The sequence below is a fragment of the Phyllobates terribilis genome, unplaced genomic scaffold (assembly GCF_046119375.1).
Source record: "Phyllobates terribilis strain yellow unplaced genomic scaffold, ASM4611937v1 Scaffold_11__3_contigs__length_659146591, whole genome shotgun sequence".
NCBI classification, from domain to species: domain Eukaryota; kingdom Metazoa; phylum Chordata; class Amphibia; order Anura; family Dendrobatidae; genus Phyllobates; species Phyllobates terribilis.
Genome location: NW_027362771.1, coordinates 429331793 through 429353942, shown reverse-complemented (window position 1 = coordinate 429353942; position 22150 = coordinate 429331793). Strand labels below are relative to the sequence as shown.

At 42.2% G+C, this 22150-nt stretch overlaps 1 protein-coding gene and 1 long non-coding RNA gene across 5 annotated transcripts in view; one reads left to right on the top strand and one right to left on the bottom strand.

Annotated features, from left to right (window-relative positions):
• LOC141166474 (peptidyl-prolyl cis-trans isomerase FKBP8-like) overlaps window positions 1-22150 on the bottom strand; it is a 91681-nt gene that overhangs the window by 52692 nt on the left and 16839 nt on the right. Inside the window, exons 2-6 of the mRNA XM_073653180.1 lie at window positions 17376-17545; window positions 10695-10783; window positions 8526-8743; window positions 5748-5920; window positions 4946-5023 (exon numbers count right to left, since the gene is read on the bottom strand). Coding sequence (XP_073509281.1) covers window positions 4946-5023; window positions 5748-5920; window positions 8526-8743; window positions 10695-10783; window positions 17376-17545 — 728 coding nt within the window. The remainder of the gene's footprint in view (window positions 1-4945; window positions 5024-5747; window positions 5921-8525; window positions 8744-10694; window positions 10784-17375; window positions 17546-22150) is intronic.
• LOC141166475 (uncharacterized) lies at window positions 1454-21229 on the top strand. Of its 4 annotated transcripts, none has more exons than XR_012251303.1 (4): window positions 1454-1589; window positions 5796-5939; window positions 11704-11854; window positions 20521-21229. It is a non-coding gene; the product is annotated as an uncharacterized lncRNA (long non-coding RNA). The 4 variants fall into 4 exon arrangements; XR_012251304.1 differs by having other exon boundaries at window positions 11693-11850; XR_012251301.1 differs by having other exon boundaries at window positions 11704-11850; window positions 20521-21223.

Genomic DNA, 22150 nt, shown 5'->3' with positions numbered 1-22150 from the left:
AGCCGTGGGTAGGTGCCTCATGTGATTACAAGTATGCGATTTGCATACTTCTGGCCACATTTCTACTAGACGTGTCTGGCCTCAATTCACTACTGTTGAGTGAGTAAGAGCATGACTAGTCGGCATGTGCACACATGTATGCAAATGACGACCTTGCAGTCACGTGTCCGCCGCTCCTGCACACTGTGAGGATTCACAAGTCTGCAGTCACATAGAGTGATTGTAGACTTGCACTTCAAGCCTGATTGGCTGCAGGCCTTACATGCTTTAAAAATGACACGAGCCCCGGTATACCCAGCGCTAACATTGCTAGAATGGTGCCAGTAGAAAAGGTGAGTATATTATTTTTATTTTGCAATGGTGAATATAGTACTAAAGAGAACCTGTTATGTAAAATAACACTATTACCTGCAGACATGGAGTTAATCTGCAGGTTAATAGTGTTCTGACACTGTGCGACTCCCACTCCCAGAGCCCCGCTGCCAGGAGGAAATGAACTTCACACCCCCCTTCCCCCCTCCCCCCCCCGGCAGCGTTCGGCTTCCACTGGGACAGCGACGGTCCAGCTTCAGTCACCGCTCCTGGAAAAAGAGAGCAGCAACTGTAACTGCACCCCCTGCACTGACTGACAGCAGGCTCAGCATTAGGACGCTGGCTGTCAGTCAGTGCCGGGGGCGCAGTTAAGGCCGCTGCTCTCTATACAGGAGCGGTGACTGAACCTCCGCCACCCAGGTGATTGGGAGCTGAACACTGCCGTGAGGAATACACTTCCTCCTGGGATCGGGACTCTCAGTGCGCCGGCCGCACAGTGTCAGAACACTATGAACCTGCAGATTAACCCTATATCTGTAGGTTAATAGCGTTATTTTACATGACAGGTTCCATTTAAAGGGGTTGTACACTACTTTGACATTGTTACCCTATCCATAGAATAGGGCATCAATGTAGGATCGGCCGGGGTCCCGCATGCGGCACCCCCGCCGATCCCCCGGCCGATCATACATTGATGCCCTATCCTATGGGGTCTCCAGGATGACAGTGGAGGGGGCATCAGAATAGACATAGCAGAGTCGCAGGCAGCCATTCACTGCAGGCGTGTGCTGAGCTCACTGGTCAGACTATGTTGGATGAGATTTCTCATCCCTAGAGAGCAGGGAGCTCCCAACTCACAGCAGCAAATTTCTGTGACCACCATTACAGGCTTTGGGTGGATGGAGACGGTGCTCTGCTCATGTTAGATAAACATTCTTAGTTATTTGTTACTAACTTCCACGGCCACATGCTTTGAGGAAGTTTGAAGCTACTAACTGCTCACTCTCTGCCTCTTCTCCCATGCTGTTCTAGCAGTGCAGATGAAATGACTGCACAGGAGTCAAGACCAGAGCAGGGATGCAGTGAAGACATGATGTTGGCCTGACTATAAGCTAGCAGGCTTCTTGCTGGTGGGGGCGGGGCTTAAAGCACAGTGCTGACTTCCTGCTGTGCAGCTGTATCAGGCACAAATCAGAAGGCGTCTCCTCTCCTGCTCTGGCCCCCAGGTGACATCACCAGATGCGACCTCGCACAGTGCTGTATTGTGATGTTTAAAGGTACCGTTCAACTGAAGTAGCCAGCGGCCCTAAACAGACCCTGGGTGTCCGGCCCAGGGGGCAAATGCAACCTTGCCCCCCAGCCCAGCCCGCCATTGGGTTGAAGCCAGTAGTGTACAATGTGAACTTGGTGCTTTATACTGATGCATCTGGGGTGGTTTTGTGGCCTACTTTGGTGGTCGTTGGTGAATGGCCGGATACATGAAGAGCTTCGTGTGTATTTAGGAACATGGCCTTGCAGGAAATGTTTCCTATTGTGGCTTTGAAAGTTTGGGGCTCTGAACTTAAGAATAAAAAAGTGCATTTTATGTCCAACAATTTAAGCGTGGTTCATAGTATAAATAACATGTCAGCAGGATCGCCACCAGTGGTTGCTTTACTGCGTCACCTGGTTTAGAAGTGCTTAGAATTTAATGTCTGGTTATGTGCTGCCCATTCTGGTATACAGAACTCAATAGCTGATGCCTTGTCTCGCTTCCAGTGGCAACGGTTTGGGGAGCTGGAACCAGATGCAGAGCAGCAAGAAACTGTTTGGCACCATCAGTTGTGGGATCTGGTTTCGGTTCAGCCATAAAATTGGTTAGGAATTTGGTCTCGCTGGGCACTTGGACGAAGTATGTGGCAGCTTGGAGTCAGTGGCAGGAGCTTATGAACACGGTAGGGAGGAAAGTTTCAGGGGGTTGAAAGGGTTTACGTGTTACTTTATATGATCACAAAGCATTTGTCGTTCGCCGTTGTTTCCGGCAGGATAGCAGGATTGGCATTTTTCTTTAAGTTAATGGGTTGGAAGGATATTAAAGATTTCTTGGTTCCTCAAGCGCTGAAAGCGTTTCGGAAGAGTCGGGTGGTGAAGGATTGGCATCATCCAGTATCTTTCCCGATTTTGATTTAGTTGCCTTAAATGGGTGTGTAAATCGGAATACGAGTGTCGTTTGTTTGTCTTGGCTTTTTTCTGAGTTTTTCGGGTGGGAGAACTTGAAAGTAGGAATGTGAAGTGTCCTGGTGGTTTATTATTCAAGGATGTAGTCTGTGAGGCAGATGTGGTACAGTGTCATTTAAGGCGTTCAAAGACGGATCTTTTTAGCAAGAGTTGCTCTGTTGAGTTTTGGGGAGTGCAATGAATGGAAGAGTGTACGGTTAGAGGGGTCTCGTAATTTTTGGAAGTAAGAGGTTCTGGTCCTAGTTCTTTGATGATGCATCAGGATGGGTCTGCACTGTCGGTTTATCAGTTTGTGAATGTATTTGAGCTTTGCTTGAATTGGTGTGGTTTAAATAATGCAAATTTTGGGTTCCATTCTTTTTGGATCGGGGCTGCTACAGAAACCGCATTGGGGTTTGGGTTTGCAAGGTGTGCATAAGATTGGGAGTCTGCTAAATATCGGTACTATGTTAGGCCTCATTTGTTGTGATTTGTGTTATTAATGGATGATGTCTTTCCTTTGAGCGTTCACCGTTTTCATTGATTCATGTAGTTACACACACTCCGCTGCTGTTTTTTGTTTCTGTATTTTAGGAACCCCCCATTTTGATCTGAGTGTTAGGACATTCTTATGTTCTGTCTATTGGTGTGCCTTTTGGGCCAACGTAGGGACAATTGGGTCTTGCCAAAGAGGTTGCATCAGTTCGTTGGATTGGAGTTCGGGGTATGCTCTGGAGCAGGGTATTGCCCAAATTTCATATTGTTTTGGATATGTTCTTGCGCTGCACGTGGGTGGGAATGATTTGGGTTCTAGGGCTTTGAGGGATTTGATCCCTGACATTAAGTGTGATTGCCTTAGGCTCTTGTCCTCCCATCCAGGTTTGGTGCTCATCTGGTCTGACATCGTAGTGCATCTCAAATGGAAACATGCACTGTCGGTGGAAGAGATTAATAAGGCGTGTATTAAAGTTACTTGGAAGGTGTCTCGTTTTGTTGTGAGGCTCAGCGGGGTGTTGGTACAGCATCATGAATTGGAAGTCACTTCTGGAGTTCAATTAAACTCAATTGGCATAGATATTTGGCTTTGGCACTGTTAGAACCCTCCTGTTAGTTTTTTTCTATTTTGTGGTCACGTGACCTGTTGCCTATTTATTCCAGCTCCGCCCTTCTGGCTTTGCTGGACTTCAGTGTTACTTTGACTCTTAATCTAGCCAGGTGCTTTGTACCTTTCTCTATAGCTTGCTTGGTCCTTGGACCTCTAAGTATTTTTGTCTGTTTGTCTTTGTGCTCCGTTACAACTTCTGCTAGGAGGTGTCCAATTTTGTCCCAGTCCTTAGTACTTTTAGGGACCCCTCCCTTATATCTATAGGTCTGCGTTCAGACTAGCTGAGGACGAAGGCGGGTCTGTTCACAAGGAACAGGTTGCCCGCTGCATCGTAGGGAATCAGTTTAGTCCTATTGTAGGGACAGTTTTCCTATCTTTCCTTAGTTCTTGTAGCAGATCATAACAGGCACTAGTGGAAGGTGTTGAGAAGACTTTAGGTCTGTGGCGGGACTCACATGCATAAGGAGTCATGTCTGCTTGCTGTGGCTGAAAAAGAGTGGTAGATTGCACAGAAGGACAGGGGAGAACTCAGTAAAGTTGTAAGTGGGTCCCTACTGGGCTTAGGTCCCAGCGGGGCATCTGGTGCAGGCAACATTAAGCTAGGTGCCCTCAAGCCGGCGGGGTGCGGCTCAGGGCGGTGTAGAGGAGCTGTTGTTGCAATATGGAAAATTGGAACTTTTATTCCAGCCCCCCAAACTCCATCCTCCTTTTAGGGTGGTTATACTATTTATTATTGGGATTTTGATGTTATTTATTTTTGCCATTTTAATAAATGAGTCTTTTGTGACCTTTTTACATCCAACATCACGCAGTGGTGTTTTATTTTAGGTAAGAGGATGGGAAAGGGCTAATTGTGGGGCCTTATCTTTAAGGTTGGGTCATTTAGTCATACTATTCCAGAGTCATGCACCTTGGCTTTGCATACACCTATACTACAACCAGTAGACTTTATCACAATTCTGCAAGACTATTCCAGCAGTCACTGGCATATTAGGTGAGACTATTCAGATTTTTATTTATCCCAAAATATGTACTCTATCATCTTCACTTTCAGAGTTTTTGTTGCTTCGTTCTGTACTCCTGGTAACTGTGATTTTTAATCTCCTATTCAGTGGTACCTCCTCTTATTATTTTTAGCTTTATCGTCTGTATCAACACAACACATAGGGCTCGTATGGGACCATCAACAGCTATAATTTTTTGGGGTTTATCCCATTTATCCCAATGTATATTTGTCTATCCTTATCATATACAGTATATGTATTTTTGTTTTTAATGTCTGCTGTCATTTTTTTCCATCTTCTTTTAAAGCTCATTATTTCAGATCCCTACCTTTGTTGTAGGTTCCAATTGCAGTGCCTGTTTGAGGACAGACATGGCTTCTTCATAGTCACCTCTTTCTGATAAGACCTGATGAGAACAAAAATAAGTGGCAATTAATATTGATATTGTGAAAATTGTCCATACTTTTTGACTTTGTTTCCAAAGCAAATTTTAATTTGTAATGCCACACAAATAAAATATCCTAGTATGTCATTAATAAGACAACTTTGGGGTCTTATCATTGACCTTGCTGTGTGTCGGTGAATTCATTAGGTAGATAATTGGTTACCTAATTTTCTTCTGTTTAGCAATGGAAATTTTCAACTATCTTCCTGCAATGAGGTGTAACTAAAGATTTGTTGGTGCATTGTAAGAAAGTGTCATCGATCCTTCTGCAGAATAATGGATGACCCCATTCGGACTGATGTATTCGCACCAATCCATAAATATTTGGTTTCTCGTTAAATAACTCAGTGACTATGTTATAATTCCTTACAACGGTGAACCAATCTTTACTGCAGTTTATGAACCCTTAGCATATTTTATCATCTTATATTGTATTACTTAACTTTTATACTATCCCAGCACATTGCAGAACTTCGTCATTGCATGGTACATGAAGCCTGAAATGTAACAGTACATTATTATAAAACTAAGTTCATTAACAGTCGCAAATAATTACTCTTGAGAACAGGTTGTAATGTACTTTTCAAAAGCTCATACAGACTTAATATTAATTATAGAGAAAGAAAACCTTAATTTACTTGTATGGTTTCTCTTAGTTATATGTGAAAGGTTGAGATGACATTACCTTGCCTTTCCTATAAAGTGCCTTTGCATTGTCTATATCCATCTCCAGGACCGCATTGCAGGAATTGAGGACGTCATCATAGTGATGAAGCTTTAGCTGGGTGGCTGCCAGGTTATTAAGACATTTGACTCGATGCTCACGAATCTCCTCTTCTTCGTCAGAGCTCAGTGGGTCTGAGTAATACAGAAAATGGTGAGTCATAATCCTGGAGAAAATGTATGAAGGTCCCTGTGCATGCTACATGACTACTTACCAGCATGCAAAAAATAGCAATGGCCAGGCTGTGGCACCTACAGACACAGACTCTGGGTGCACGGTATACTTAAACTTAATAAAAGTATCATAATTAGATAAGATATTCCTATAAACTACATTTTTCAGGCATTTTGAGTCAGTTCATATAGACAGAATAGTTGATGTGATGTGAACACATATATATCATCCATTAATTTCCATGTACTGTATGCTGCAAGATGTTTCAAAATAGACATACTTTTTTCTGTAAAATGCAACATTTAATAAATGCATTTCTCTGAAATATTAGCAAGTTTTGCTTTTATTTGTTTTGTTTACTCATCTAGCCATCTTGTAAAATACAGTATCATTGTTCTCGCTATGCAAATAATTTGACACTAAATAGAACATGAAAGTAGCCATCATTAGAAGAAACTAAAGCTGCGTTTTTTAGATAATGGGCTGAAAGACCTGGTCCATCATACCATCATATATAATGTAAATGGGATAATCCGCTCCCTATGTTAAAGGGGTCGTCCGGTCCAAATCGATAAGTCTGTAGTCACTCTGTGTGACTGCAGACTTATGAATCCCCCCCCCGCGCACGCGCTGTACACTGCGAGGATTCACCAGTTTCTGAGCCGGGACCGAAGGGTATGTATGAGTTATACATACTCCAGGCCAGAAACCGGTGGATACATATGCATTATGTATACTCCTGGGCAGAGCCCATCCATTTGTATGGAGTGAGGCCACACCCTCTAGTTGGCCACGCCCACTGGATGGCTGCGTCCCTAGTCAGCCGCGGCTTTGCTCCATACATATATAAGAGGCAAAAAAGTATGAAAAGTGGACAGTAAAAAATTGGAAATGAGTGATTTGGAGTGATGAAACGAAAGTCAATAGACTTGGCTCTGATGGGTGCACATGGGCCTGGAAGAAACAAGGCAAAAAGGGGCTAATGGATCGAGAAATTAAAAGAACTGTCAAGTTCGGTGGAGGAAGTTTGATGATATGGGGTTGTTTCACAGCAAAAGGTGCTGGATATTTCACCAGAATCGATGGTGGTCTCAATGCTGAGCTATATGTGAGTATCCTATAAGATGAGTTACTTCGTACACTCGAGTACTATGGGTATGAAAAGGACGACGTAGTGTTCCAGCAGGACAAAAACCTGAAGCATATATCAATATTGGCAAAGAAATGGTTCAATGACAATGAAGTAGAGATGCTGGATTGGCCTCCACAGTCCCCAGACCTCAACCCAATCGAACACTTGTGGGTAGAGTTGAAGGAAATACTTATAAATACCCAAATGAGTCGACCAGTATGCACCAACTTTGGGAATGTGTAGAAGAGACCCGGGATCAGATTTCGGTGGAGACATGTGTGAGTATGCTCAGAAGGATTCAGGCAGTGTTGAAAGCCAAAGGTGGATTTACAAAATACTAGCAAAATAATAAAAATTTAAAGTTTTAGGAGCAAAACAGTAACAATGCAGTGACATGACAAGAATCTGCATAACTAATCATATGCTAAATAGTTGCAAGTCAAATTTACGTATGAGCCAAGACGATTGTCTATAAAATGATGTTAGTCTCACATTCAAAGCACTAGTGGATGGTGTGATATGGAGCCTGAAAGTCAAAAGTTCAAAACATTGTTACTCTTTCTCTCGTCAGTGTACATGTGAATGGTAGAAATGTAGTTATCTGTTATATATCATAATTAGAGTTAAAAAAAATTATTTATAAAGTGAATAATTATACAATGTGTTCCATTGGTATAACATGTCACCTAATCCACAAATGACATAAAATCTAACCCTCTTTTTTCTTGGCTACTTCTACTATCCTGAGTAGTGTTACCCAAAAGTCTGAATGTTCTCAGAAGTGCCTGTATACAGAGAAGCGCAGTGTAGATATATGAATTTGCTATAAATTCAAGTTATCTCATGTAGTAAAAAACATATATATTAAAGAGGATATCCACTGCTCGGACAACCCTTTCTCAAACTCTTTGTCGTCCCCCAGCAAAATAATTACACTTGTACTCACCTCTGGTGATGAAACCAATCCAGCTGTGTCAACACTGGCTCTCCTGGGGCTTGTGTGACATTATTATATCATGTGATCCCTGCGGCCAATCAGCGCTGGCTTCACTCCCCACTAGTTCAGACAAATCAGACATCTGGAGCAAGTTTGAGAGTAGCCTCACGTCTCACTTCCTCTGGATGTCAATTATATCTGTAGGAGAGTGAAACCAGTGCTGACTGGCCACAGGGATCGCATGACATTGGCCAGCACCAGATTTGAGTATGTGTTATGTTTTTCTGGGCGGAACTTAGGGATTGAATAGGGGTTGTCTGAGTAGTGGACAACCCATTTAAGATTGTTGTGTAGAGATGTTTGGCTTCCTAAAGGAGAATACAATGTGTCTCAAAGACGCAGACCTTTTAGAATTGAACAATATTCATACATAACTAAGGCCCAAACCTCATGTTTGTTGAATTTAGTAGAGATTATTTTTATTAGTTTCAGTTACCTGCAGTGGTTGGTGTGAGGATAGTCAATGCTTGGCTATAAGAGTGCATGGCACTTCGATATTCTTCACGTTCAAAATGGAAATTTCCACATTCCCGTTTCTGGTTGCCAAGAGTAATTCGGTCGGCAGTGGTGAGAGCAATGAGGCTGGGCTTGTCTCTGACTTCAAGTAAAGTCACTTTATAGAGTAAAGAGGCATCAGATGAAATATCTGGGTCCCTACAACAAGGAGTAGAGCAGTAAAAATTAAATCCACTACATAAATAAATACATATTACTATTTATTTTTAGAGCACCATTGATTCCATGGTGCTGTACATGTGAAAAGGTTTACATACAAAATACAAATATAAAATGACTAACAATGACAGACTGGTCCAGAAGGGCGGACCTGCCCTCATATGGGAAACAGACAGTAAATTAGGGGGTTGCAGCAGCTCTGGTGGTGGTGAGGTGACAGTGGTGTCATTGCAAACTGTATGCTTTCTTGAAGAGGTGGACTTTCAAGTTCTGTCTGAAGGTTCCGAATGTTGGAGAAAATCAGACATGTTGGGGCACAGAATTCCAGAGGATGGGGGATGCTCAGGAGAAGTCTTGAAGGCAATTGGTTAAGAAACTTATGAGGGTGGAGAAGAGATGGAGGTCTTGTGAGGACCAGAGAGTATGTGTGGGAAGATATCGGGAGATTAGTTCAGAGATATATGGAGGAGATACAGCTTTGTAGTTCAGTGTTAGTAGTTTAAACTGTATCCATTGGGAAATTGGTAGCCAGTGAAGATATTTGAGGAGCAGAAAATTAGAGGAGTAGAGAAGTGGATTATTCGGTCAGCAGAGTTAAGGACGGACTAGAAAGGTGCGACGGTTTTAGTTGGGAGGCCACCGAGGAGGATATTGCAGAAGTTGAGGGGGAAGATGATGAGGGCATGCACTAACATTTTAGTAGATTGAGGGTTTAGGAAGGGACAAATTGTGGTGGCGAGGGCTTGGATGTGTGGTTTGAAAGACAGGGTAGAGTCATGGGTTACAACAAGGCAGTGGACCTCCGAAACAGGGGAAAGTGTTATGTAATTTATAGCGATAGTAGATTTGAAAGGGTGGTAGGGAAGTTAAACAAGATGGAGGAAAAATGATTAGTTCAGTTTTGTCCACATTAAGTTTTAGGAAGCATGAGGAGAAGGAGGATATGGCTGATAGACACTCTGGAATTCTGGACAACAGAGAGATGACATCTGGGCCAGATAGGTAGATCTGAGAGTAATCAGCATATATATGATACTGGAAGCCATGGAACTTTATGAGTTGTCCTAGGCCAAAAATATATATGTAGAAGATTGGGATCCCAGGACAGAGCTTTGAGATACACTGACAGAGAGAGGGCAGGTTGAGGAAGTAGTATGGGAAGGGGAGACGCAAAATGTGCAGTTAGTGAGGTATGAAGAAATCCAGGAGAGGGCAAGATCCTTGATGCCAAGGGAATAGAGGATCTGTTGTAGAAGGGAGTAGGAAGCCAGATTGTAGGTTGTCGAAGAGTGAGTTGGAGGAGAGGTGGGAGGAAAAGTTCAATGTGGACATACTGATCGAGGAGTTTGGAGGCAAAGGGAAGTAACAATATGGGATATATATATATATATATATATATATATATATATATATATATATATATATATATATATATATATAATATGTGTGTGTGTGTGTATGTACATATCTAATACAAAGGACATGACAGTTTCCCTTTAATTATAAATATATTTGTTCCACTGTTTTTTATTAAGACGGCTATGATCTGTTTAGAATGTGACTTTTTTTTGCAACTTCCATATAGAAATGCATTCCTAAATATGTCATACTTCCTATAAAGGGGTTAATCATGACATTCAGTTTTTACGTTTTGGTGAAGGCACTAAAAATGATGTATTAAATAATACAAGCCATTGATAAATTTATACATTTAGTGGGCACATTTACAACAAGCAAATTTTGCAAGTTGTGCAAAATGATGGGTGTAAATGCAATGAAAAATGTCATGAGGTGCTGATACTTTTGTTAGCTTTTTTGCTGATAACATCCCTGAAACATGCCTCTGGTTATTTGTTATTGCCAAGAGTGAATGTCACATGGAAGCCCCTATTTATTGTGAGTATTCAATGATATGCATTAAAATAAATACCTTCCTAGAAGGCCGAAGGCATAAAGGCCATTTGTCAGTAGAAATGCCACTTCTCCCAGCTGCATTGATCGAACACCCAACTCTAAAGCCTGTGTACACAAAACATGACCTTAGTTAGACATGCGGGATACAAGCATTTATCAGTTAAAACAATGTGAAAGGAGTGAACTATTGGAATGAATCAGGTCTGTATGAGTATTTTCACCTTGTTTGTTTGCACTTTTTAAAGTCTCCAATTATATGCTGAAATAATATTGTGCTGAATAATATGCTCCATTAAATGGGTTGTCTGCAGTCACTCTGTATGACTGCAGTCTTGTGAATCTTAACATCGCATGCAGCGCGTATTGTGAGGATTCTCCGGTGCCAGCAGCGAGATCGACCAGTCTTGTGACCGTACGCATGTGATATAAATACTCCCGGCCACATTACAACCCGACGTGTGCAGCTTAGTTCAATTCACTTCCATGTCTATTGTCTATCACTTGCGCTTCAATTATGGTCCAGAGCCCTTGATGAACATTGCACAGAAAAGGGAGAGCAAACAAAGCACAGGATCTGTTTCCTGACCTCTCAGAAATATATGTGGCTACAAATGTCTCTGAATGTTAAAGTAGCAATCAAGTGATTTTGTTTTTATTCATCCTATGACTAGTCCTCCAATACATATAATCCAGTAGTACCTTATTTAGTTGTTAATTTCTATCTGGAAATTTATAGTATATGTCTCCTCAGTTAGGTCATGTGATCTTCTGGGAATTACATAGCTTTATGGGGTCACCATTTCAGCCACCAAAACTGCCTTCATGATGGTATTGCAAGGACTGTACCATTAAAGTTCTCCACAAAGAAGTTAGAACCTTCTATCACAGATAATGATGATGAATGCACAGCTCCTGTCACAAAATTATAATGTAGGCGTTCACAGTGCAGCCTCCCTTGTTTACTTATAATATATTAGCTTACTTAGAAGAATATGTCATGAATAATAATCCCAGTCTCTTCCCAGCAGATAGAGAGGACTGACTCGATCTTCACATGTGATGCTGTGCTGATGTAATATGGGACTGATAGCAGAGCATTAAAGTCAAAATACTGGGTGAAATATGAGAACCAAGATGGAGGATGAAGAGAAGTAAGAGGAGGCTGAATGCATGTAAGTAAGTACACCTTGTATTGCACAGTGTGCTAAACAATTAGGTGAGAGGTACAGGGATTGAAAAAAGAATTAAAATTATATAGAGGTTGGATCCTTTAGAGATTCTCCATCTGCTAATGACAACCACTGTCTACCACCTGAGGGAGGAGACATCTTTTTGAGACAACCAATGGATATCAGGAACTGCAGACACCAGGCAAAAATGATTTTGGGGATGAGCGAGTGCCTTTCCTCTGGTCAAAAGAAACATTTTTAGCTTTTCTTCCCTAAAGGATTACTAAAAAAATATTTCCCACAAGTCCCTTGTCTGCAACCCAGTAGCAGAGCCACTGGGGTTGCAGCAGAGGGTGTGGTCGTCCTGATAAGAGGAGCCCACCCGGAGCTATGCTACCCTTAACTGCATCAGCATGCACAGCTCGCAGATACATTTAATCCTTGCGGTAGAGCAGGGAGACATAATATCCCTGCAATACTGCTCTTCGTTCTGTAGACCGCAGGTCACTTTAAGCCTGCGGTCTACAGAACGGCTGATGCACGCAGGGAATCTGATGTTCTGTGCATGCGCTGGCGCTAAGACAGTGCATTGGTCAGCCCAAGCCTCGCCAGTGGAGTTGTCAGGATCCTGGATTAAGTGGGTATATGATGTTTTTTATTTTGATTAAAACTTGTGGGGGTATCATAAACAATGGGGGACCCTGAAACAGTGGGGGGCTCATATATTATGGGGACTACAATGGGGTCCCTTATGAGGTTTACAGGTAAATTAAAGAATTTGGGGGCTAATGTGGCGGCAATTATACAGTTTGGGGGCTAATGTGGAGGCAATTATCCAGTTTGGGGGCTAATGCAGTGGCCATTATACTGTTTGGAGGCTAATGTGGGGGCAATTATCCAGTTTGGGGGCTAGTGCAGGGGAAATTATACAGTTTTGGGGTTATTGTGGGGGCCATCATACAGTTTGGGGTCTACCGTGGGGGCAATCGTACAGTGTGGGGACTACTGTGGGGGCCCTCATACAGTGTGGAGGGCTCTCATACATTGTAGGGACATCAGTGGGTATCCTCATAAAGTGTGGGAGCCATTATACAGTTTGGAGCTTACTGTGGGAGCTATTATACAGTGCGGGGAACATTATACAATTTGGAGGCTAGTGTGGGGACTATTGTGGAGGCCCTTATACAGTGTGAGGGTTTCTGTGGGGTCATTATACTGTGTTTTGGTGGAGCTAAATATAGAGTAAACTAGATGGTGGCCCGATTCTAACGCATCGGGTATTCTAGAATATGTATGCAGCCGACCGGGCGCAATCAGCAGAACGTTGTTTTAAATTTGGCGCCAAAATCGCTGATTGGTCGCGGCCGGCGACCGCGACCGATTAGCAGAGCGGTGTTTAAATTTGGCGCCAATATCGCTGATTGGTCGCGGCCGGCGACCGCGACCAATCAGCAAAGCGGTGTTTAAATTTGGCGCCCATAATGCTGATTGGTCACGGTCGCCGGCCGCGACCAATCAGCTAAGCGGTGTTTAAATTTGGCGCCAATAATGCTGATTAGTCGCGGCCGCAACCAGTCAGCAGAGCGTTATTTAAATTTGGCGCCAATCTCGCTTATTGGTCACTGCTGGCGGCCGCGACCAATCAGCAGAGCGGTGTTTAAATCTGGCGCCAAAATCACTGATTGGTCGCGGCCAGCGGCCTCAACCAATCAGCAAAGCAGTGTTTAAATTTGGCGCCCATAATGCTGATTGGTCGCGGTCGGCCAGCGGCCGCGAACAATGAGCAGAGCGGTGTTTAAATTTGGCGCCAATCTCGCTGATTGGTCGCGGCCGGCTGGCCACGACCAATCAGCGAATCGTATTAGTGAGGACCGGGGAGCGGCGCTGCCTGTGCGGCTACTTCCGCTGCGAGAAGCTGGGAGATGAGCGGCTGCTCGCAGCAGAAGTATCCCGACCGGCAGCGCCGCTCCCCGGTCCTCCGTTCACATTTGCCGTCGGGAGATCAGCTGATCTCCCGACTGTAGCCGCATGGAGGTCAGCGGCGCCGCCGGTCGGGGTCCTTTTGGTGCAAGCAGCCGGGAGATGAGCGCCTCGCGCCGCCTCATCTCCCGGCTGCATCGCCGCTGACCTCCGTCCTGCAGATGAGCCGCTAACGGCCGCCATCTTTTTCTCAAATCCCGCGTCGCTAATTGGCCGCCACCAGACCAATCAGCCACACGGGATTTCCTGGACAGACAGACAGAAAGACAGACAGACAGACGGGATAAGACGATTATATATATATAGATGCGGGGGTATCATATGGTGTATAGCAGAGCTGTGGCCCATCACACTGTATATAGTGGAGGGGTGGGCCCATCATTCGGAGGTTATAAATACTTTTTTTAAAACATGGATTTAAGTGAATAACATTATAAAGGGATGGTTAGGCAGGGAATTTAATAATACATATGTGAATGCTGCTGGGTTGGAGGGCATGGGGGCCCTGACAGGTTCCTTTTAAGTGAGCACTGAAAAAGCATTATTGCTATAGGGGCTCTCAGAGTATTGTGGCTGTCAAAGGGGCAAAATGTGGACACTGTTTCCTAGGGGACTTGTAAATGCATTAATATTTTCTAGGGGGCAATTTTACCATCAAGATGGCACAAAGGAGGCATTATTACTATGTAAGTGGTGGGCATTACTATGTGGGGCACTAAGAGGAGCGCTGTTATTGTGCCAAACAGTAGGTGTAGTAATAGGGATACATATGGCAGCAGCAGCTCAGTATTGGGCTAGCAGTAGGATGAGACATTTATACAGGTTGGGAATAGATGGGACGGTGCTGGGAATATGAGAAATCAAATTGTCTTTGTTGATATTTCTGATGACGAGTCGTGGATGGAAGTTGCCGTGTTGGTCGGGGGAAGTTGGAAAAGACGGGAAAACGACTCCATCAGAAAGAACGTCAGTTGTAAGTTACTATATTAAACTATACTGTAGTCACTTATATGTTCTGCAGCACTGGTATTTACCATTATATGTCACCATTTGGTGGTAATATCAGTGTGCCACCATAGTTGTAATCAGCGTTACCGATTAGGGGCCCACTCAGATGTTTCACCCCTCCCTGAGCTGAAACCCTAGCTACTCCTCTGTTGCAACTGACACCAGGCAAAGCCTTTTCAGTTAATTCCCAAACCTTGTAATACACCAGGCCACTAAGAACCTGTTCTCATAGGATTGAAACCCCCTTTAAAGTAAGCAAAACTACAGCATACCTCGTAGCGGACTGATGGAGACCTAAATGTTCATACAAATAGCTACAGTGCATTGTGAAAGTATTTGGCCCCCTTGAACTTTTCTACCTGTTGCCACATTTCTGGCTTCAAACATAAAGATATAAAATTCTAATTTTTTGGGGAAGAATCAACAACAAGTGGGACACAATCGTGAAGTGGAACGAAATTTATTGGATATTTTAAACTTTTTTAGCAAATTAAAAACTGAAAAGTGGGGCGTGCAATATTATTTGACCCCCTTGAGTTAATACTTTGTACCGCCACCTTTTGCTGCGATTACAGCTGCAAGTCGCTTGGGGTATGTGTCTATCAGTTTTGCACATCAAGAGGCTGAAATTCTTGCCCATTCTTCCTTGCAAAACAGCTCGAGCTCATTGAGGTTGGATGGAGGGCGTTTGTGAACAGCAGTTTTCAGCTCTTTCCACAGATTCTCGATTGGATTCAGGTCTGGACTTTGACTTGGCCATTCTAACACCTGAATACATTTATTTTTGAACCATTCCATTGTACATTTTGCTTTATGTTTGGGATCATTGTCTTGTTGGAAGATAAACCTCCATCCCAGTCTCAGGTCTTTTGCAGACCCCAACAGGTTTTCTTCCAAAATGGTCCTGTATTTGGCTCCGTCCATCTTCCCATCAATTTTAACCATCTTCCCTGTCCCTGCTGAACAAAAGCAGGCCCAAACCATGATGCTGCCACCACCATGTTTGACAGTGGGGATGGTGTTTTGAGGGTGATGAGCTGTGTTGCTTTTACGCCAAACATATTGTTTTGCATTGTGGTCAAAAAGTTCGATTTTGGTTTCATCTGACCAGAGCACCTTATTCCACATGTTTGGTGTGTCTCCCAGGTGGCTTGTGGCAAACTTCAAACGAGACTTTTTATGGATATCTTTGAGAAATGGCTTTCTTCTTGCCACTCTTCCATAAAGGCCAGATTTGTGCAGTGTACGACTGATTGTTTTCCTATGGACAAACTCTCCCACCTCAGCTGTAGATCTCTGCAGCTCATCCGGAGTGATCATGGGCCTTTTGGCTGCATCTCTGATCAGTCTTCTCCTTGTTCGAGATGAAAGTTTAGAGGGACGGCCGGGTCTTGGTAGATTTGCAGTGATCTGATACTCCTTCCATTTAAATATGATCGCTTGCACAGTGCTCCTTGAGATGTTTAAAAGTTGGGAAATCTTTTTGTATCCAAATCCGGCTTTAAACTTCGCCACAACAGTATCTCGGACCTGCCTGGTGTGCTCCTTGGTCTTCATGATGCTCTCTGCACTTGAAACAGAACCCTGAGACTATCACAGAGCAGGTGCATTTATACGGAGACTTGGATTCTATTTATCATTACCAGTCATTTAGGACAACATTGGATCATTCAGAGATCCTCACTGAACTTCTGGAGTGAGTTTGCTGCACTGAAAGTAAAGGGGCCGCATAATATTGCACGCCCCACTTTTCAGTTTTTAATTAGTTAAAAAAGCTTAAAATATCCAATAAATTTCGTTCCACTTCACGATTGTGTCCCACTTGTTGTTGATTCTTCCCCAAAAAATTAGAATTTTATATCTTTATGTTTGAAGCCAGAAATGTGGCAAAAGGTAGAAAAGTTCAAAGGGGCCAAATACTTTCACAATGCACTGTAACTTTTGCAACATTGATATTTTTAAAGAAACTTCATAATAAAATGATCAAGGTCTGTAAAATAAGATCACTTAAGCTCAGTTCACATTGGTTAGTCTTTCAGGGTTTTATGTACATCTGATGGCAAAAAAGGGCAGTTCGCAATTATATTTTGCCATCAAAAATACAGGAAACCTTAAAAGAGTTGTCCACTTCTTCGACAATCCTCTCTTAAATGATGTAGTACCCCATGTAAAATAAAAAAACTTATACTCCCCTCCTGCACCCGCAATGTAGGTGCCCGGTGCTTGTGTGACATTGTTATGCCACATGAGCCGAGGGAAGTGTGGGCAGTGCTGCAGCACTCACCTGGTATAACAATGTTACTCGAGTGCCAAGAGAACTGGCATCCACATCCCAGGAATGGATTTGATGCATTTTTTTTATTTACATGGGGAAAAGCAGCATTAAAGAAGTGGTTGTCCCAGTAGTGGAAATCCCTTTATCAGTTGGACCACATTATGAACAAATGGGAGTCTCTCAGGATTTATCATTTTCTGTGAGAATACGGATCTGGTCATTGCTTGGTTATAAACAGAAGTTGTTGAATTTTATATATCTTTACCTGTATAACATCACCTTCATCTAAAATAAAGGACAGTTTAGGATCTTTTTCCACCAGAGTTCCATCTTCCAAAATACCCATAAGGTAGACAGTTACTTGTTGCCCAGGGAGTGGTATTGAATCTTCACCACGTCCTGGCCTCAGAATTTTCTTTCGCAACAGTTTGTCATCTGAAAGACAGAAAAAAGCATGAGAATATTTTAGATATTTCGGAGTCTAGTCTTTTGTTTTAATGTTTCTGTAACTCAGGGGTGTGGACCTTCAGGCCCACAGGCTGTTTACAGCCTTCGATGACCTTTCATCTGGCCGCCGGACAGATTTCCAGGGACCGCAGTGCTTAGGCCGGCAGCTGTATTTTGACGGCTGAGGCCTATTCATTTCTTCTTGCTCTGTGACCTGTGTTCTCTACTGAACGTTGAGGTGCATGTAATGAAGCATTACGTCCTGACACCATATTTTGTAGGCAGAGAAACGCTTCAACGGATTCCACTGATTCTGAGACTATTTTTTCACGACATATTGTACTTCATGATAGTGGTAAAATTTATTCAATATGACTTGCGTTTATTTGTGAAAAAATCGGAAATATGTCAAAAATTTTGAAAATTTAAAAAATTTTCAAACTTTTAATTTTCATGCCCTTAAATCAGAGAGATATGTCACACAAAATAGTTAATAAATAACATTTCCCACATGTCTACTTTACATCAGCACAATTTTGTAACCAAATTTTTTTTTTTGTTAGGAAGTTATAAGGGTTAAAGTTGACCAGCAAGATCTCATTTTTCCAACAAAATTTACAAAACCATTTTTTAGGGACCACCTCACATTTGAAGTGACTCTGAGGGGCCTTCATGGCAGAAAATACCCGAGAGTGACACCATTCTAAAAACTGCACCCCTCAAGGTGCTCAAAACCACATTCAAGAAGTTTATTAACTCTTCAGGTGCTTCACAGAAATTTTTGGAATGTGGAAGAAAAAAATGAACATTTAACTTTTTCACAAAAATGTTACTTTAGACCCAATTTTTTTTATTGTTGCAACGGTAACAGGAAAAAATGGACCCCAAAATTTGTTGTGCAATTTCTCCTGAGCATGCCAATGCGCCATATGTGGGTTCGGAAGGGAAGGAGTGCCATTTGACTTTTTGAATGTAAAATTTGCTTGAATAATTAGCGGATGCCATGTTGTGTTTGGGGAGCCCCTGATGTGCCTAAACAGTGGAAACCCCCTACAAGTGACACCATTTTGGAAACTAGACCGCTCAGGGAACTTATCTAGATGTGTGGTGAGCACCTTGAACCCCCAGCTGCTTCACAGAAGTTTATAACATTGAGTCGTGAAAATAAAATTTTCACATTTTTCTCACAAAAAATGTTTTTCAGCCCCCAATTTTGCATTTTCATAAAGGTAACAGGAGAAATTTCACCATAATATTTGTTATGCAATTTCTCCTAAGTAAGCCAATACCCATATGTGGGAGAAAACCACTGTTTGAGCGCACGGCAGGGCTCGGAAAAGGAGCTCCATTTCACTTTTTGAATGTAAAATTTGCTTGAACAATTAGCTGTCACGCAGGGTGTGGGAAAGACTTAGTGCAACACCGAGGGGAGAGGGAAAGGAAGCCCAGACACTAGGGAAAGGAGGAAGTGGAGACCTCCTAGTCTGGTCTAGTGTCACCCTGTCTCAACTACCGTCCCTATATTAGCTCTTTACCAATCGCCGCACGCGTGCCTCGCCCTGACTTTCCCTGGCGTATGACTAAGGCTAGGAAAGGGAGGAGATAAGCACTAGTCGATCTCCACTAAACTCTATAGACAACAAGGGTAGACAAACTGGGGTTTAGCTTAGCTTTAGATGACTCCAGCCAAATGCACACAAGGCCTCAAGCTCCAGAGAGGACGAAGTACTACTCTTGCTAAAGCCTCACAAGTAGTAATGAATATCACCGGCACCTCCCTCTCAGACACACCAAGTAGTTATACACTCAGGCCAGGGAGCTAATTAGCCAGAGGGAGGTAGTCGCTTGGTCCTAGAGACAGCCAGCCTCTAAGAAGATGTCTGTAATGCCAAATGTAGAGATCTCCTGCAATCAACTGTAGGGCGACTGTCTGTCACCTCTGACACACCCGTGACATTAGCGGACGCCATGTCGCGTTTGGGGAGCCCCTGATGTGCCTAAACAGTGGGAACCCCCAACAAGTGACACCATTTTGAAAACTAGACCCCTCAGGGAACTTATCTAGATGTGTGGTGAACACTCTGAACTCCTAGGTGCTTTACAGAAGTTTATAACATATAGCCGTGAAAATAAAAAAATCAAACTTTTTCCACAAAAATTATATTTTATCCCCAAATTTTTTATTTTCACAAGGGTAAGAGGAGAATATTGATGCAGTGGCATCTCTGTACTATGCAGGCTGTCAGCCCTGCACTGGCACAAGTTAGATAGATCATGCACTGAACACGATCTATCTAACTTCCTGATGCCTGGTTACCCAGATGTCATGACGATATCGGGTCACTATGGCAACGATCGGGATCCCGCGCACACAGGATCCCGCACACGCGGGGTCTCCGATCCAAGGTAAGAGTGGTGCTCTTACCTCTGCTTAACCCCGGAAATGTGATTTTGATCGCAGCATTTCGGGGGTTAATGTGCCGGGAGTGGTGCGGGACCTCTCCTGGCACATAGAACCGGGTGTCAGCTGTTAGAATTAGAGGACTCCCGGCGTAAATATATATTATTATGAAAAACAAAAACAAAACAAATAATAAAAGTACACATATTTGGTATCACCATGTCTGGAACGACCTGACCTATAAAACTGTCCCACTAGATAACCCCTTTAGTGAACACTGTAAAAAAAGAAAACAAAGAAAAAAAGAATACTTTATCATCATACTGCCAAACAAAAAATGGAATAAAATGCAATCAAACGCTAACCTATTTTTAGGTTGGTGAGATAGATTCACAAGGCCCCCTTTTATCATATAGTGAAAACATTTTATGTTGGTTCCATTTTATCGACGACATCTTATTTTTGTGGACGGGTCCTACTCTTGAATGTGAGGAATTCATATTATGGATTAATCAAAACCCATGGAACATTTCGTTGACTCACAATATTTCTTCTTCCTCAGTAGAGTTATTGGACTTGAAGATTATTCCTGAGAGGAATCAGTTAAGAATCACACTGTTTTGGAAGTTTACAGCTACCAACAGTCTGCTGCATTACCAAAGTTTTCATCCTAGTCATTTACGAAATGCCATCCCAAAATGTAAATTCCTTCGTATTAGGAGAAATTGTAGCGTCATGGATGATTTTCGGAACGAAGCTCAGGAATTCACAACCAGATTTAAGGCAAGAGGTTATCCACATGAAATCATTTCAAGAGCGTTCAAAAATCCATTCATTGACAGGAAGTTTTGACCCCATCCTTGATTGGTTAATTCCAGCATTAAAATCATAACTCCTTATAATAATCAATGGAGTGATATTTAGCAAATTCTACAAGACAACTGAGGTATTCTACGCAGTTAACCAAGACTAAGACCTTTCATACACACGGGACCAAAATTGATAGCTATAAGAGCAAAAAACCTCAAGTATCAACTTACAGCCATTTCAAAAGACCTACCCAAAAAAAGGGAAGAGGTCATAGATTGCTGGGATCTTACCACTCTTGGGGACTGTACTGTTTGGTTGTAGTATGTGTTTGGTTGATCCCATTAATATTTAGTGGTGCCCTTAGTAGTTCTTCTCTGTAACCACAAAACTAGGCGCCACACTACAGTAGTGTAAGCTGTGTAATGCTTTCAAGCTTCACTTGAATAAAATTGTTACTGGTTAACCCTGCTGTGTCTATGCTGTAACTGTTTTTCATTCTTCAAGCAAGGGGCCACGTTTGGATAAATGGATGTATACAAGGAAGTTGATTGGAAATAAAAACAATAAATCCGACTGTTAATTTAAAAAATGTGTAATACTATGATCTACTTAAAATTTCATAAAAGATCTTGTTAGGACTTGTTTTCACTTTGCATTTTTGCCTTGTTTTTTACCGCAGAAAAAATGCAATGTTTTATAGTACCAGCAAAGTGAATGAGATTTCTGAAATCTCATGCACATACTACCGATTTTTTTTCTCTGGGGATTTGAACCATTAGGTTATGTTCACACATTCCTCCTTCTTTGCCATGGTTTTTCCACGCATTTTTGTTGCGAAAAAGCGCAGTGTTTTACTGTATCTGTAAAGAAAATGACATTTCTGAAATCTCATTCCCATGCTGCTTATAATTTTCTTGCAGATTTGAAAAAGTTTTAAATCTACAGTATGTAATTTCTTTCAACATTTTTGCAGCATTTTTCACCCATTCAAATGAATGTAAAAAAAATCATAAAAAAGCACGCAAAAACGCAGCGAAAAAAAAAAAACAAAGAAAAAAACAATACTTTATCATACTGCCAAACAAAAAATGGAATAAAACGCAATCAAAAAGTCAAATGATAATAAAAATGGTACCACTGAAAATGTCATCTTGTCCCGCAAAAAACAAGCCGCCATACAGCTCCTTCAGCGAAAAATAAAAAAGTTATAGCTCTCAGAATAAAGCGATACAAAAAAATTATTTTTTTCTATAAAATAGTTTTTATTGTGTAAAAGCGCCAGAACATAAAAAAAATATATAAATGTGGTACCATAAACGTACTGTCCCGAATAATAAAGCTACCTCATCAATTTTATCACACGCGGAAATGCATAAAAAAAA